Raw genomic sequence first — 17,836 nt, 5'->3', positions numbered from 1 at the left:
AAATATGCCCACTTAATTTCAGAGAACTATGGTGAAGTCTTATGTTATGACGGCTTCATAGTGCTAGTAAACTCAAAGCTATAGTACATTTTGTCAGTAATGAAGTATCAAAGATTACAATAAAACTACTAGGCTACGTCTACACTGGCATGATTTTCTGGAAATGTTTTTAACGGAAAAGTTTTCCGTTAAAAGCATTTTCGGAAAAGCGCGTCTAGATTGGCAGGACACTTTTCCGGAAAAGCACTTTTTCCGGAAAAGCATCCGCGGCCAATCTAGACGCACTTTTCCGCAAAAGCCCCGATCGTCATTTTTACGATTGGGGCTTTTTTGTGGAAAACACTACTGTGCTGTCTACACTAGCCCTTTTCCGGAACAGTTTTCCGGAAAAAGACTTTTTCCCGAACGGGAGCAGCATAGTTTTTCCAGAAAAGCACTGATGATTTTACATTAGATCGTCACTGCTTTTCTGGAAATTCAAGCGGCCAGTGTAGACAGCTGACAAGTTTTTCCGGAAAAGCGGCTGATTTTCCGGAATAACTTGCCAGTGTAGACACAGCCCTAATATAAAGGAAAATGAACAAAGCACATTTTGCAGTTATCTGCAATTGTCCTATCTGTTTACTTGATAATTTGTAAAATACTGCAATCCATAATGGGTCTCCCAAACTTTAGAGCTTACAGCTAAAGTTCTACGGCAGCTGCATACTGTTAACAGAATTTTGTTGCATAAACTTGACGCTTAATATTATTCAATTATAACTCTCATAAAAAGGAAAATGTTTCTTACCATTAGGCTTCTTCCAAGAAGTGCCTGGAGAACACCACTTTTCCCACAGCCTTTCATCCCAATAACATTACATCTGAACACATTCCTTTGAGTCTGCTTTTTCTGGAGGTCTATCTTTTTATCTCTAGTTACTTTAAAAAAAATAATTTTACAATTCCTACAGTAGGAACAATTAAATGACTTAATTTTTGAAATGTCTGTAATTAAAATCTTTAATACTCCAATGGTACACATTCTTTAAAAAGTGAACAACATGCAAACTAATTCAATAGGAATTGAAATAGTTTTTTCATATAATGGTGTCTTTTAAGCCATGATCTTTTACATATATACTTTTTACTTTTATAAACAAACTAGAACGTTCTCCAGGATATTCCTTTTCAAAATATGTCTGCATTTTAAGCAGAAACAAGAAAAAAAAAAACACAGAGGACGTTTCAGTTAAACTCAATTTACTGCTTGGCAATTGGATGAGTGAAACTGATCTTTTAAAGTAAACTCCCAAACTGAGTTAAAAACATTCCGGATAATTACCTATAATTGCTGATGCTTGAGACTCTTGCTCTGTCAGTATTGAATAGCCTAAGTAGCCCAAGTACTCCAGGCAGCGCTGTACATCTAAGTATGTAGTTAATCTAAAGGAAAAAAAATGCCAAAACAACCATTCCTAACTGCCAACACCCAATTCCAAATTTCTATTCAAAGTGCTTGAGTCCCATGTAACATATCTGGCAAAAACTAAATGTTCTTTTGATGCCACACATTAATGAGAACACAAGTGTTTGAAAGTCAAACGGCCTCATTATATTAACAGAACGAACCCCTGACATTATGAAGGAAGTCCCTGCTATGATCTAACAAGTCTTTGTCAGGAGGAATTCAAGCAGAAGGCAGTAACATACTCTCAAATGAACTAATGTCAGCAAGACTGACAGACAAAAATCAAAAAACAATATGCATCCCTTAATTATTACTGTCACAGCAGCTGGTTAGTACAAAAAGTTAGTATTTCTGAAGACCTATTTTGAATACTATGTAGGCCACGTAGGAATAAATGTAATGATTTCAGATTAGCCCCTTCAAGCAAGGATGCTCATATAAAAGTCACACCATAGAATGTAATATGACTGGTAATGTTTGGAGAGGAGAGTCTCAGGATAGGATAAGCAAGTGGCAGGATTCAGCTGGACGGAGATATACTGATAGAGGTAGGATAAGAGGATGGAAGAACCAAGACTGATATAGGCAGGGTGAGGAAAATCAGATTTGATTTACATTGGCTGGGCTGTATGTAGAAGCTTGCACATGTTTTCCCTGCTACACCTAGCTCCAGTCAGATATATTAGTCTGTTGCTGACCTAGTAGAGCACCAAACAAACCCAACAAAATCAGCAATAGATATTTAAGTGAATTTCTCTACTGGTCAGATATGTAAAGATGGCAGATGTAAAAGTTCTGGAAAAAGAACTGCAAGTTTCTGAATCAACCAACAAAAAGGATTCAGACAAAATGAGTTAATGTGAACTTCTTCAACAGTCCTAGTGCACAGAGCTTCAGTTTATTGCGGAATTACCATTCTTTCCAGAGGTCAAGGTAATTCAACCTTCTTTCACATTAAGTCAGCCCGCCTCCCTTGGGAACACTGGTAGCTATGCCAAACGCGTGCAACAACTTTATAATGCAGACTAAACCCCATTAAGAGAGTAAACTGAAACTTCATTAGGGTATTTCAGGGAGAAACTCTGGCTCCAAATAAAGCATGTTTTCATAAATGGAAAGGACAATGTTTTACTGAGCAAGTAATTTAATACTGCAGTCACCATAGCAATAATCTTTCCTGTTCCCTTTAAAACAAGGGGGTAAGTAATACTCTAACTCTGAGAATTACTACCAGTTCTCTGAACAGCAGTTACAACAGTCTCAGGAACTCATCTGTTAAGTAGATCTCCACATTTTGGCATAATATTTGCTATACATCTTTAAGCAGCAGCACTCCACTGTTATATGTACAGATAATTAGATCTGAATGACATAAAAATAATTCACACCGTAAAACTATGGTATCTTAATTAGCATAGTTATTTTAAAGTATTCAATGAAGGAGATCACTGCCAACATTCATCAAAAAATTTTAAACTCTAGACTGATTTTTTTCAGTTACCTTACTAGATTGACCATTAATTTTAGCAAAAGATTTGCATAGAGAATTTAGAACTACACAGATAAATGTTAAATAAAATAAAATAGGACTTCAAGAGATGTAATAACCCAGTGTTTCTCAAACAGTGGTATGAGTACCCTTAGAGGTACTTGAGAGAAGTCGGGAGGTACTGAGAGAAGTCTGGGGAGTAGAGTCAACACAACTGAAATTTGGAGAAAACTGAATTTTTGTTTTAAGTTTTACAGCGCTTTATTATTTTTGCACTTTTAATATCCAAAAATGTCATGCCCACCCAGCTACGATTAAGTTGTTTAAATGTGTTGCAATGGCAGAAAAAATTTGCATGTGTCTGAAAACTGTAGGTACTGGGGGTACTTTTTTTTTTAAAAGGGGTACTTTATACAAAAAGGTTGGGAAACACTGTAATAACCTAACATAAGCCACTATAATGTCCTAACTTAACACTTGAAGCAACAGCAACACATAATCTACCATACTTACGTCCACTGAGAAAGAAACCCCTGGTATGTTATCCATCCCCTTTCATTTGTACACACGGTGTTGTTGACATCAGGTCCCCATGGCATATAAGGGAAGACTTTGAACAAATCTTTGAGTTCATCAGGGGACAAAGCACAATCTCTATCCTGGAAATATGCACATAGTTATATATCAGATATAAATAATCTCATCAAAATGTACTCACAACAGTAAAGTATTTCTTGCATGGGATCTGAATGGCCAGTGCAGCATTGGTTCCATAAAAACTATAGTAAGGACTTACTTTCAATAGGTGGGTTATTAGTTTTTAAAAGGATTCTCAGGATGTGTCTATACTAGAAAGGGTAAATATTCCACCAGTTTATGCCAATGCCTCTGCTAATATAATTGATACAGGTTTCCTGAACAAAATAAGCTATATAAATAAAGGCATCTTTTGCTGGTGTAATTGCTGTCGTGCACCCACCCATGCGTTCTGAAAATTGGCTTATGAATATAAATAACTCGATGCTTTATGCAAAACAGGTCTTGTAACATTTTTAAAGTTACACTCTGCTGAATCTGTATGGCCTATTTTTTCTGCATGTATCATTCCTGTGTGTGAAATTAGGAACATGAGGTTTGACTCTGGTTTTCATTCTAAATGTGCTAATGAGGATCAATTTAATGGCTCAAACCAATGACCCGTGAATGGTTTTATTTTTCCTGTAAGCTCAAAATGTAGTTGGCCCTAGAAAGACATAGAATACTAGAACTGGAAGGGCTCTCAAAAGGTCATCAAGTCCAGTCTTGCCATAAATGCAGGAGACCAAACACCATCTACTATCACTAACAGATGTTTGTCTAACCTGCTCTTAAAAATCTCCAATGACAGAGACACCACAACTTCCCTAGGGAATTTATTCCAGTGCTTAACCACTGCGACAGCTAGGAAGTTTTTCCTCATGTCCAACCTAAACCTCCCTCGCTACAATTTAAGCCCCTCACTCCATCGCTTTTTGTCCTGTCATCAGAGATTAAGGAGAATAACTTTTCTTCCTCCTTCTTGTAACACCTCTTTAGGTACTTGAAAGCTGTTATGTCCCCTCTCAGAATTCTTTTCCAGACTAAAACCCAATTTTTTCAATCTTCCCTCATAGATCACGTTTTCTAGACTTTTAATCATTTTTGTAGCTCTCCTTTGGACCTTCTCCAATTTCTCCACATCTTTCCTAAAATGTGGTGCCCAGAACTGGTCACAATATTCCAGTTGAGGCACAGTCAGCCCAGAGTGGAAGAATTCTCATGTCTTGCTCACAACACTCCTGTTAATGCATCCCAGAACCATGTTTGCTTTTTTTGTAACAGTAGCAGTCACACTGTTGACTCATACTTCACTTGTGTTCCACTCTGACCCCTAGATTCCTTTCTGCAGTACTCGTTCCTAGACAGTTACTTCCTGTTGTATGTATGTGAAATTGATTGTTCCTTCCTAAGTGGCGTACTTTGCATTTATCCTTATTGAATTTGACTTTCTTTACCTCAGACCATTTCTCCAGTTTGTCCAGATCATTTTGCATTATACTCTTATCCTCTAACACAGTTGCAACACTTCCCAGCTTGGTATCATCTGTTAACTTTATAAGCGTACTCTCTATGCCATTATCTAAATCAGCGATGGGCAACCAAGACTAGCGAGTGGGTCATTCATTTGACCCTCTTTCATCTAAGTGGGCTGCATAACCAGAGGTGGGGAACCTGTGGCATGCAGCCCACTGAGGTTCTACCTGCAGCCCATGCACCCCATCTGCCCCCTTCCGTCTCAGATAACCCACCTCTTGGGGAAGGAGAGATCAGTTTTTAAAAACATTCTCTGGGTTTGTATATACTAGAAAGGGTAAATACAGTAACTCCTCATTTAACACGTGCCCGCTTAACACGTTTTCACAACAGCATGATTTTTTTTTTTTTTTAAGGGAACATTTTTTGAATTACATGACCATCCCCGAGATAAAATAATTTCCCCAGCCGGCCCGTAGCCAGCGGCTCCTGCAACGTGGCGGAGGGTTCACCGCTCACCGCACCATTCCCCGCTGAGTCCCCCTCGCTGCAGGCCGGCAGCTGGGTTCCCCCAGCAAGCCCATCGCGGGCAGCTGTGTGGGGCTTCCCCCGCCTCCCTGCAAAGCAGCACAGGGTTTGCCGCTCGCTGCGCCGTTCCCCGGCGACCCCCCCTTGCCAGACACAGTGCAGGTCCCAGCAGACCCGTCACAGGGGCATACTCCCAACCCAATCCCCCTCCCCTCCCCTCTCCTTCTCCTGAGCCAAACACCTCCCCTCCCTGCTGTAACCCAGTCGCCTTTCTCCCCCAACCTTATGTCCCGGTCCCAACAGACACCAACGCTTGAAACGCAACCCCCACCTTTTCCATTATTTTCAATGGGAAAATTGACCCCGCATAACACGTTTTCACTTAACACGATCATTTTCTGAAACATCTCTACAGTGTTAAATGAGGAATTACTGTCTTCCACCAGTTTATACTAGCGTATCAGTACCTCTGCCGATATCATTTATACTGGTTTCCTGAACAAAATAAGCTACATAGACAAAAGCACTCTCAGGCACTGGAGCCCAGCAATGCCTACTCCTGCCCTTCCCTCCCAGGACTTTTGGAGCACCATAAATCCAATGATTCATACACCATCCATGCTTCTCACCCTCCCTCCCAGAGCTTGAACAAGAATCAGAGGAAAGCTTCAACTGAGTTTTGTTCTGTTATTACTTGAGCTAACAAAGCACAGCCCCAGGAAGGAGACAAATTGGCAGCATGTTACCTGCTCACAGAACAATTTAACACAAGGAAGATGGCTTTCCCAATATAAAGTATTGATTTAGTTTCCTGTGCCACATTAAGGATTAACATTGGCTCCTAATTCTTTCTTTGGGTTTAAAAATTAATTTGGTACAGCTTCATAAACTTCAATCCAAACTTAATGGAAGGTACAAAAGATTCCTGGACATCAGGGGTGAATTTTGTTGATAAACATCCCATTGTACAGATCAAGACAAAAAGTTAAAATTTAGAGAACAATTAAAGCATCATATGAACACTACTTACGTCAGACTAATAGCTTACCAAATCATGCTTATCAAAAATGCTTTGGAGAAACAAATATGCATGGTGATTCAATTCTGTTGTGCAATCAGAAGGAATTTTCAACCTATTTAAAAAAAAAAAAAAAAAGAACAAAAATTAGTCACATCTATTATATATTTGAGAGAGTGTCTGTCTGTTACTTCAGGAACGCCTCATAAATGGTAAGAGCTAAGACCATCAAATTTGGTATGCAGCTTCCTCTTATCATAACTTAAAGGTAACAGTTTGGTTGTGCAGGTGGTTGGGCAGAAGCTTCCCCACCCCTCCCCGATGCACATCGGTACACACATAAAACCCTATAGAAAAGAGACAATCACCAGGAAGGTGAAAGGGGCTGGCTGGAGAGCCACACACCCGTGTCTAGGACTGCTCCAGCTCTGAGCCTTCCACACCTCAAGTGCCCTTTAGGGAGGATGGGGGGCTGCAGCCCCCCAGTTTATATGAGAATATTGCTGGCTGTTCCCCTTCATCAGGGAGTGTGGGGAAAATGCACAATTTGTTCCATTCCTCACTCTGGCTGGGGAGTGCAAGGGGCAGACGAACACGGACCTGTTCCAGCTGGGGTACATGTGCCCCTTCCCCAATTGCGCTCACTGGAGCTGCAGTGGCCATGAAGAGGCGCTTCTCACCTGGTTCCAAACTGCTGCGGTAAAAGAGGGCTGGGGTAGTCTTCTCTCCCCGGAACAGACTGCATACTGAACGCCTCAGCCCAGAACAATGATTCATATGAACAAAAACTAACTGAGATAAAGACCTAAGCAACACTGGGGTAAATCTTCTAGGAATAAATAATACAAGTCTTTCATGAAATAAATATGGGGAAAAAAGCATTTCAAGTTTTTGGCTTTACAATCAATTCCTTTTTTGTTTCTCAGAGAACACAGCAAGTACTGTTTACTAGGAGTTCTAAAATCATCTGTAATACAAAGCACTTTCAGATATCACAGGAAAAGCAGCAGCATTTTATGAAAGAAGGATGGGATAAGAAGAAAATAAGGGAATTAGGCAGCTAATTCCCTTAAGAGTCTCTGAAAAATCTCACCCTAAAGTTAAATGCCATAAAAAAGGCTGACTAGTTTTATAACCATACCACTTGTAACTATGCATGGTAAGAGAAGGACCGCACTGCACATTAAGCCGTCAGGACTGTCGGCTGGCCTGTAGGAAAAGATGTGAGGCCCCTTTAAGGCCTAAACAGCAGGAGCATAACTTGCTGCAGCAGCTTCAAACCAGGTCTCCAGGGACACTGATCCTCCCCTGCAGATGACCAGAAGGGAGCAGAGACTATTTAGGTCTATGCTGGTGGAGGAAAAGGCCTCTTTTACCTGGACCAGGTGGAGTAGTTCCCACCCATCAACCAATGGCTGTGGTTAAAAACCAGGTTTTGTCATGATCCACTGTGGGCATTGCATTAGTTGCTCTTTTCTCAAAGGACTGGGATGGGATTTGTTCCCTTCACCACCACATTGGCTGAGGCAAAGTGGATCCCGTCCCCCTCCCCCCCCATGGGTAGGAGGCTTAGTTTGGGCAAACATAAAATGGGGGTTAGGACATAATGTCACAACTGATCATGGAAGTGTGGGGCAGATATCCAGTGCAGTTACTCTGTAAGGAAGGGATATAGTGATCCGATAAAATGGATTGGCAAAGGATTTAAAGGAGGTATTCTTTAAAGGAGTGGAAATGAGGGACTTGGGGATCCTATGACTGGGACAGTAAAGAGCCTGTCTTCTCCTTAACAGTCTCCTTTAACCCTCCTTCAGAAGGGAAGGTGGGAAATGAAGTCCAAGCAGCAGGTTGGCTGCGGACCAGGATGGGTGAAAGGAGAAGGCAGCCAGCAGCCTCCTCCTCCCACAGATACATGTAAAGGGCTGTGGAATTATCTGCCCTGCACACTTGTCTGGCAGGTGGTCCCTCCCATTTAGGAATAAAGCAGTGGCCTAATTAAGCCACAAGTGTCTCCCGTCCATTCTTCCAGCACAGTTGGACAAAGGATAGTTAGTCCTGTGTTCTGGTCATAAACCAATTGTAGTGATCATGGAAAGAATTTCCTCCTCCTGCCATTTGACTCTTATTGCACAACTGGCATTATCAGAAACAAAAGTTTGTTTTCCTCTGAAGAGTGAGGTATGGACTTCTGTGAGGGACAGCATTCTGAAGTGAAATGAACAGTGTCTAATCTGGTACTGCAAATCCTATGTCCCTCTGCTCTCCATATGCAACCCACAGTGAAAACTAGCAGACACTATGAAACCTAAGTTTAGATATTTCCACTAGAATACTGAAAGTGGAATTCCTTTATCCTTCTACTCTGTCAGTATAAAAAGGTATTAGTCTGCTCCAACACCCAAGGAAGGAATCGGAAAGAACTTCCATTGACTTCTGTGGGCACTGGCTTAGGCCCTTAATTCACAAGCATAATTGAAGTGACACAAATATCAAGAGATTACAGGAGGCCCCTGCTTTACAAGGGCCTGATTTATGACTCCTCCTACCCCCCCGTTCATACGACCTTTCCCATAAGTGCAGAAGAGGCCAAAATCCCCCAAGTTACGTCCTCGGCCCCGCATTTACGACAGCATACGACGCCTGTTGTAAATGCAGGTTCGAGTTACGACGCCCCAAACTTGCAACGCTATCTCCGGAGCCAATCACGTCGCAAGTCGGGGGCAGCCTGTATTTCATATTATATACCCATAATGTGTTCATGTAAATGTAATCATTACTGACAAGACTGGGAGTTGTGTTTGTATAATACTAAACAGTGGGCTGATTTAGCAATCTCAAGGCATTAAATACACATTCCATGTAAAGTTAACATGTGAAAATTAACAACTGAAACATACGGAGGAAACAAATACTCTGGTGTGAGCTCTAAGTCGTCATCATATCCAAAGCGGCGTAATACTGTCCAAGTCGTTTCATGTCTTCCTCGCTGAATAAAAAGCGTGTGTAGAAAAAGAAAACCTGAAATTAAATGATAACTCTTAAGGCTTTGAAGCTTTTCATACATTTAGCATTTACATTTTTTTTTACTGAATAAATATAACACACAAATACAAAATCCCAGTGCAGAATACATAAAATCTGAATGCATATACGACATTTTCTGTACCTTAAATTTGTACAAGTATAATACTTTTATAATTGGATTGCTAAAATTATTTCCTTAAAATTTGTTTCCTAAATTTTAGCATCAGCATTTTCATTATAGGGTTGGTTTCAATTTGTTTCATACTAAAAGTTTTTACACAATCTCCATTAAACATACAAAGAATGACAACCTTGGACAGTAGTTTCAGAGAAGCATGTATTAGTTTTCCTACACCAAAAGTCAAGGATAATTGCTTAAGTGCTTTCCATATCTTACCAAAAACTGAGATTATTCCTCCAGTTCAATCCATGCATGATTTATTAAGGCTGTCTAGATTAGGCTTTTCCCTCTATAATTTCTCACTTTTGGTGTCACAGTTGTAGCTACCACAGACAGTAGAAAAGATATTGCCTTTAATTTTTACCACTTGTTCTAAAAAGTCTATACAGCTGTCATTAAAATGATGGTGAGAAACCAATGCTAGTTTATATACATTAGCGCTCCCTCTACTGCAGGGATGGGCAATAATTTTTTGCCGGACTGCACCGGAAGGGCCGGGGCTGGGATACTTCCAGGTTCCCCGCCCCCAGACTATGACTGGTCTCAGGGTGGGGCAGCACCTTTGTCTGCCCGCCTCCCCCTTTCCCCTAGGTGCCTATGCCCCTGGCTGGGAGGAGACTTCCCATGCTCCCCCTCCCCCAGGCCAATCAGCGGCAGGGCCTCTGCGGGCCAGATCCACCCACTTGGTGAGCCGCATTCGGTCCACAGAGGCCCTTTTGCCCACCCCTGCTCTACTGAAACCAGTGAAATAGCCTACTCTAAATGGAAACAATAGAATTTGCCTGAGAGAATTTCTTTGAATCAGCACACTCAATTCAGACATTTTAGCCCCTTAAGCATTCTCCACATGAACTCCATTTCTTCTCCCCCATTATTCCTCAGTTTATCACTCTCAGAAATCATGCCACAGACAAGTTATGACTAGCTCTTGTGGCCCAGGGAGCAAGAAACTGAACTCGAATATCAATCACTTTCCTTTAAGAGATGATGCATAGACTTTTATTTTATATCAGCTTTAAATGTCGGTCTTTGAACAATACCTACCTTTTAATGTCAGTCCATTATCAGCAACTCCATCACTTAGATTTTTTCTGACTACATTCTTTACATCTTCTAATGCTTGAGGTGCTAGTGGTGTATTAAAACAAATTCTCTAACAAACAAGGAAAATGCATTAGGAACACGGATACTAAGTCAATCATACAGCATGTTCTGCTCAAAATGCAGCTCTAAAAGTTATGTTAATTTAACGGTATAGGCAATCCAAGCAAACTCTAAATGTAAGCAGAGCAGGCAGGACAGCTCCTTGCTCACTGGCACAGCTCTTGCCTAAGAGCAGAACAGGTCAGAGTATCTGTTACTTGCCTCAGTTTTCAAGTGTTTAAAGAAACTGAAATGCAAAACTGGGGATCCTAGGACTGTATTTAAACCTGCATTAGTTAGTGAAGATGGAATATGTAGAAAATAGAGATGTTCACAGGTAACCGGTTAACCAGTACCTGGGGAGCAGCGCCCGCTGCAGGTAGAGAGCTGCTCCAGCCCCACCAGACCCCTGCATAGGACTGCCAGCTCTGGGCCGGAAGTGGCAGCCAGTGAGGAAGTGGCTCCAGAAGCGGCAGCAGCCTTGCCTGCCCTGCACAAGTTGGGAGCCGACAGCCCCACAAAAGGCTGGAAACAGCTGGGCTGTTTCAAGAAAAGCGTTGCTAATTTCAGCTGAAAAACATAAGCTATTCAATTGAATTACCATCTTAGCAATAGCTAGCTACAGCAATGTGAATTCAGATTTGAGATGTTTTAACTCTGCATTTTAGTTCTTAGTTCTAAAACGTAAGGTTAAACGTAATTCCTTATCAGAAATGTTACACCCGAGTTTCGTCTTGGTCATTTTACTCCAGGGTCGTTGCATTGACAGCAGTGGAGTAACTCCTGATTTTACCAGTGTGAAAGAAGAATGAGACCCAGTATCTCATGCATATCAACAATACAAAGATGATTTATATATGGCAAGCTTTTGCACTAATCAAGGGAGGGAGTGCAAAGAGACGCCTGCCATTCCCTCTACAAGGCTAAAAGCACAATCCCAGTGGAGACACGGAAGATAACAGAATCCCAAGGGGAACATGGGCCTTCCCTAAATCCATGCCAACAGGAAGAATAGCTATGTGGTACTGGGCCACTGTTCAGCCTGGAATTCGAGGAAAAATTATGGCCAGGTCAGCATCTCCTCCAGTCCCAAAGTACATGGCAGCACCTTAAAAGGCACAAAGTAGCCAGTGATCAGTATAATAATTAAAAATGGGTATCGGAAAGTCACCAGTCAGCTCCACTTGCTCTGACAGTATTTTAGAGCTGAGCTACTAAGACAGACAAGTTAGGAAGTGATTAAAAAACAGTAGGGACCTACCTGGAAGAAGTTGAGCTCTGCATCACTGAGAGTGCCATCATTATCCTGATCAGAGACTCTGAAGATGCGTGTGAGAGCTTTTATACAGGCAGGTTTCATCTACAGATCAAGAGAAAAACTAGGACCCACTTTCAAAGGAATTTTTTTTGGCTTAAACTTGAAAATAATCATACTACCGCCACAACAGAGCACAGTTGTTTTAGATTTTCAGAATGGGCATGTAGAAAATTAACAACAAACAACAATACCCAGCACCAGTAAAAACTTTTATTCAGACTACATTAAGGAAGCTTAATAGAATTTACAAGTCAATTTTTGTATTATATAAAATCCTGAATCTATCCTTGCAGGCAGAAAAATCCAAAATATAAATACTCCAAAATAGTTCTCTGTATTTGTTGCCTTATTGTAATTTTAAAAACTAATCTGTGGACAGAAATTTGAAGAAAATAATTGTCCCAGCTTTTCCTAATATACATTGAGGTGCATTATACCAATGATTTTCACTTATAGTTTGGAGATCCAGGAGAGCAGGCTATATCTAAGAGGTCATGAAAGGTTCTTGTTACCATAGAACAGCATTTTTCAACCTGCAGTACACATACCCGGTCTAAGATTTCCATAGGGGTCTGTATCTCCATTTGAAATTTTTCAAGGGTCCGCAAATGAAAAAAAAGTTTATAACTGTTGTATTAGACTATTGTGCCCTTCCTCAGGTCCTACACAATCATCTTTTAAATTATCAGCTTTTTAAGATAATACATTAATCCAGAAGAGGTTTAGAAAATATGACCTACAAGGAAAGGTTGAAAGAACTGGGCATGTTTAGTCTAGTGCAGTGTTTCTTAAACTTTTTAAGCCCCAGGAACACCAAACAATAACTTTTTTTATGAGAAACACCAAGGATTTTTTTGTTGAGGAAAAAAAAAGTGTCTAGTGCAAAGACAACTAGGGAAAACTCATGTTAAAGACTGCTATGAAAAGGATGGTGATCAATGTTTCTCCATGTCCACTGAAGATATGACAAGAAGTAATCAGTCTAATCTACAGCAATGGAGGTTTAGGTTGGCTATTAGGAAAAAAACCTTTCTAATTATAAGGATAGCTAAACACTGGAACAGACTTCCAAGGGAGATTAGGAATCCCTGTCAGAGGAGGTTTTTAGGAACATGATAAAAACAGACATCATGGATCACCTAGGTAAATTTAATCCTACCTCAGTACTGCAGGATGAACTAAATGACCACTTAAGATTCCCTCTAACCCTATGTTTCTAATCCTAATTCTGACATTAAAGAATATTTATGTGATTAGAATAGAGAACAACCTTCTGTGTATCAATGAGGATACATTATTAAGATATCTTAAACAGATATTCTACCCCAAAAATGAAATTCAATTCAATGGCTCTAGAGCTACAGTGAAACAATACTGAACAGGCACCTGACCTATATTTAACTGGTTTAAGCAAGGTTTCAGAAAGAGCCAATAACAGCAATTTTAACAGTCCGCTCTCATCTATACACAGAGCACTGTGCATATGGACCAACAGCATGGGAGAGGAAACGCTGACGAGTCCCTAGCCAGGTGCAAAAACAGAAAGAGGGGGAATTTCCTCGCAATACGATGGTAAGGGAAAAAGGAGAGAGAAAAGTTCTCCAACTACCAACCACAAAACAGTGAGGAAGAAAGAAAAGGAATGACAATACTAATTGCACAATGGTGATACAATGACACTACACAACAGCAGTAAACAAAATCAGGATGTGCAAAGTCAGGCTGCGATTGTTTTGTGGCTTTCTATTACTCAATGGTCAAGATGAAGTGACAATGTACAATAAGTGATAAATTCAGTGCCCCTGTTAATGGCTACCTATATTATAACTATCAAAATCCACATGCACCCAGGTAACCTATAGAACTAGTATACTAAGAAACTGTCACTAGAACAGTAAAAAATGCACTCATGTTTCTGAATCTCTCTTGTCAAAGAGTGCTCTGAAAGAATTCTACTTTCCATTCCATGGCAGTAATTCTGGAGTTACTATCCAGAAGTAAATAGCATTACTTTTAATTTGTGTTAATGGAGAAAGAATTTGGAGCAGATTATATCAGATTACATTTGACATCATTACATAACTATGACCAAATTAAATCTGAAAATCGATTTGTAATTGTTTGTACAAGGCATCCCTGCTGTAAGTCGCCCCGGTATACATCCATTCTGCACTAAAGTTGTTGACACTTGTAGGAACTGATTATAAGTCCTCCCATTCTGTCCTCTTATGTCGCGCAAAACCCCCACCAATTTGCACAAATGGAATTCACTACAGGGAAAAAATTCCCCACTTTAAATTATTTTGCTCTAAGTCCAAGTTTTGTGGAACCTATCTTGGACTTACAGCTAGGACGGCCTGTACAGGTAATTAATTGGGAGGTAAAAATTAACATTCTGCAACATTCTTCCCCCAGGACTTGGTAAAAGCCACAACTCTGCTTAATGTCACCAATTATAGGCATAATGAAGTAGGCACATGATGACCAGTTAGACAGAAATAATCAAGCAAGGAAAAAAAAATCATTGAGGTGCAAGTAGCATAAAAAGCAGTAAGTGAAACAAATATTTTACTCTTAATTTCTGAAAGGGGCTTGGCAAAACTAAATCTATTACTAGTACACACACATATTGATTTAAAAACAAATAAAGTACCTCTTTTTCCTCTGGACAATAGAGAGGCCCTGTAGGATGTAAAACAGCTTTCTGTGCATAATAGAATAGCTCAGATATATTCTTCAAGTTTTTAGCTGAACACTGAAAAAGAAGTCTTTAAATTAGTTAACACTTTTGACTATTTTACCACTTCTCTGGGTGTCTAAATAAAAGCTGAACTCTTGGGCTATATCTACACTACATGCTTCTTGCGCAAGAAGCCTTTTGCTCAAGCACTTTTGTGCAAAAACATCTTGCGTAAGAGCATGTCCACACCTCAAAGCACATCGCTTTTGCACAAAAGAGTGTCCATGCAGTGTGGACGCTCTTGCACAAGAAAGCTCTGATGGCCACTCACAGAATGGCCATCAGAGCACCTGTGCTTTCTCCCCATAGAAGCATCCACACTTGCCTTTTTGTGCAATAGCTGTAGCGCAAAAGGGAGTTATGCCTCGTAAAAGGAGGTTTACGTACACTGGCAAAAGCCCTCTGTTCTGCCGTTTAACTGCTGATTTACTTGCACAAATGCTCAATTGAGATGTGGATGCTCCACAGGTTTTTGCGCAAAAACCTTGCAGTGTAGACGTAGCCTAGGAAAAAATCTGGTCCGTTATAGAGGGCACTGTGCTCCTTTAGGGGGAAAAAAAAAAAAAGAGGTATTTGTGTTTGCAATGCCTAGTTCAATGGGGTCTGCAGGTCAGCTGCAGCCTCTTGGCACTACTAAGATACAAACAACAATACAATAATTTTGAATTGCTCTATCACTACTATTCTCTAAAAAGTTAAGTATAAGCTAGGCAGCAATGGGTACTTGCTATTCATTCACAATGGATTCCAAAATTTAGGAGCATACCTCTACGCAGGTTTCTATATCTGTGTATTGGTTCATAATGGGAAGAATAGTCTCCATACTGCTATATTCCACTAGATCAGATTTGTTTCCAACCAATATAAGAGGAAGCCTGAAAACATAAGATTTATCAGATGATATGTACGAGAAGGAGCTGAAGACATCTATTTCATTTGGTTACTTCCATTATTCCAGAGGAAATAAACAATTTGCTTTTATGTTGTTACTATAAATAACTAAACACCAATGGTAAAGAGCAAACAACAGTAAAATAGTTTGAGATATATAGGTTGAACCTCTCTAGTCCGGCACCCTCGGGACATTGACCAGTTCTGAATCAGAGAATTTTCCAGACCATGAGAGGTCAATATTGTCTAGCACAGGGGTGTACAACCTTTCAAAAGTGGCGTGCCAAGATTTAATTTATTCATGGATCTGTGTGGTGGGGGAGGAGAGGACAGAGGTAGGCTGGGTATGGTGACCATATTATCTGAATCAGCTGCAGGTAGGGAGAATGGTTTAATTTAAATTATTAAACAGATTAAACATTTTAACATTCTCATGTTAGTTTATCAAATTTCATTTAAATAAAGTAAAATATTATTTCCAACACAAAAAGGTTTCAATGTTTTCTTTATTTATGGTAGGGATGAGGGTCACTGACCCACAGAAAAATCAGTTGGAGACCACACAAGTGAGAAGCCTCTGGCCAGCCCCACTTCCTCCAACCCCCTCCCGGGCAGCCAGCCCCGCCCCCCCCCCCCCCCCCCGCTTCTCCTCCCAATCTCCCTTGGCCAGCCCCTCTGCCTGCATCCAGCCCTCCTTCCGGCGGCCACTTCTTCCCCCGCCCCCCATCTTCCCCGGCCAGCTCCCTGCCCCCAACCTCGCACCCCCCAGCAGCCCTGCTTCCACCAGCCCCCCAAGCTCCTCAGCCTGCCCCAATTCCCCCGTCCAGTGCTGCTTCCGGTGGCCAGCTCTCCCATCCTCCTCACCCCAGAATCTCCTGGCACCTGCACCTTCCCTTAGCCTTGCACCCTCCTGGTGCCTCCCCCTTCCCTTACTGCCCCTGCCCCCTTTACCCTCTCTTTCCCTGATACCCACTCCCTCAGCACTCTCTACCCCATCCCCTCCTACCCCTCTGTGCCCCCACACATGACTTGCTCCATCCCCACTTCTCTCATGCCCACCCCTTCTTTCAAGCCTTCTCCCAGCACCTACTCCTCCAGCAACGCCGCACATGGGCAGCAGCAGGCGTTGAGGAGGAGCCGCGCATGGCGGGGACGCTCTGGGGGCGGGGTGGGGGAGGCCTGGCAACGGATCTGCGCCCGGTAGAGCTGGGGGAGAGACCCAGCTCCACATGTCAGTGGAGCAGGGCCCCCGGCTTTGTAACTCGCTGGCACTTCCAGGTTCAGGGGCGCGGGGCCCGAATCGGCCTAAGGCTAGTCCTGCCGGCAGCCACCAGCCACGCTGAGGCCTGGTTTTTTTTTTTCCCGCGGCCCAGGACCGGGCCGTGGCCCATAGTTTGGGAAACTCTGAGTTAGAGCTAAATAACAGCACAGAACCCTGAGAGCTAGAACTAGTGGCTGTAAACAAACCTTATGGGACCATGGGACACTTGTCCACACCCATGGAAAGTGGACATTCATTTGACTAAAATCATTCCAGACGATGGATGTTTCTGGACTAGAGAGGTTCAACCTGTATTTCATAATGGTGTCAAACAAATTAATATGACAAGCACTTCACTTACAAAGTGCTCTACTTGCTCCTACTACATTTGAAATGCAGTGCAGCAGTGGGATTTGGTCCCGGACCTGGCATGAGCCAGGACTGAGTCAGGCTGCCTGCCTGCCCGCCCAGCTCTTACTACATTTAAATGGCAGAGCCGCAGTGGAGGTAGCTACCGGATCTGGTGTGAGCCGGGACCGAGCTGGGCTGCTTGTCCACCCAGCTCCTTCTATATTTTAAATGCAGAGCCGAAGCGGGGATAGTAAAATATCTGGAGCCTGAAGAAATCAGAAGCCTGTCCATGGAGGCAGCATTGTGATGAGGCTATGGACTGTCTTAGCTTAACTGACATAAGCAGAAAACTCGTGCAGGACATTACAGCAGAAAAAGCAGCAAGGCATT

General features: G+C 41.7%; 1 protein-coding gene across 5 annotated transcripts in view; it reads right to left on the bottom strand.

Moving 5' to 3' along the window:
• RHOT1 (ras homolog family member T1) overlaps window positions 1-17,836 on the bottom strand; it is a 62,933-nt gene that overhangs the window by 22,706 nt on the left and 22,391 nt on the right. For all 5 annotated transcript variants that reach the window (XR_012896891.1, XM_075903863.1, XM_075903864.1 and 2 more), the window contains exons 7-15: window positions 15,710-15,818; window positions 14,857-14,958; window positions 12,147-12,245; window positions 10,787-10,895; window positions 9,435-9,555; window positions 6,568-6,652; window positions 3,453-3,598; window positions 1,325-1,425; window positions 791-921 (exon numbers count right to left, since the gene is read on the bottom strand). Coding sequence is in view for 4 of the 5 variants with exons in the window: in XM_075903863.1 (XP_075759978.1) it covers window positions 791-921; window positions 1,325-1,425; window positions 3,453-3,598; window positions 6,568-6,652; window positions 9,435-9,555; window positions 10,787-10,895; window positions 12,147-12,245; window positions 14,857-14,958; window positions 15,710-15,818 (1,003 nt within the window). In the remaining variant the exon portion in view is untranslated. The remainder of the gene's footprint in view (window positions 1-790; window positions 922-1,324; window positions 1,426-3,452; window positions 3,599-6,567; window positions 6,653-9,434; window positions 9,556-10,786; window positions 10,896-12,146; window positions 12,246-14,856; window positions 14,959-15,709; window positions 15,819-17,836) is intronic.

The sequence above is a fragment of the Pelodiscus sinensis genome, chromosome 20, assembly GCF_049634645.1.
Source record: "Pelodiscus sinensis isolate JC-2024 chromosome 20, ASM4963464v1, whole genome shotgun sequence".
NCBI classification, from domain to species: domain Eukaryota; kingdom Metazoa; phylum Chordata; order Testudines; family Trionychidae; genus Pelodiscus; species Pelodiscus sinensis.
Note: the sequence above shows the minus strand (reverse complement) of the source record. Positions and strands in the feature narration are given on the sequence as shown.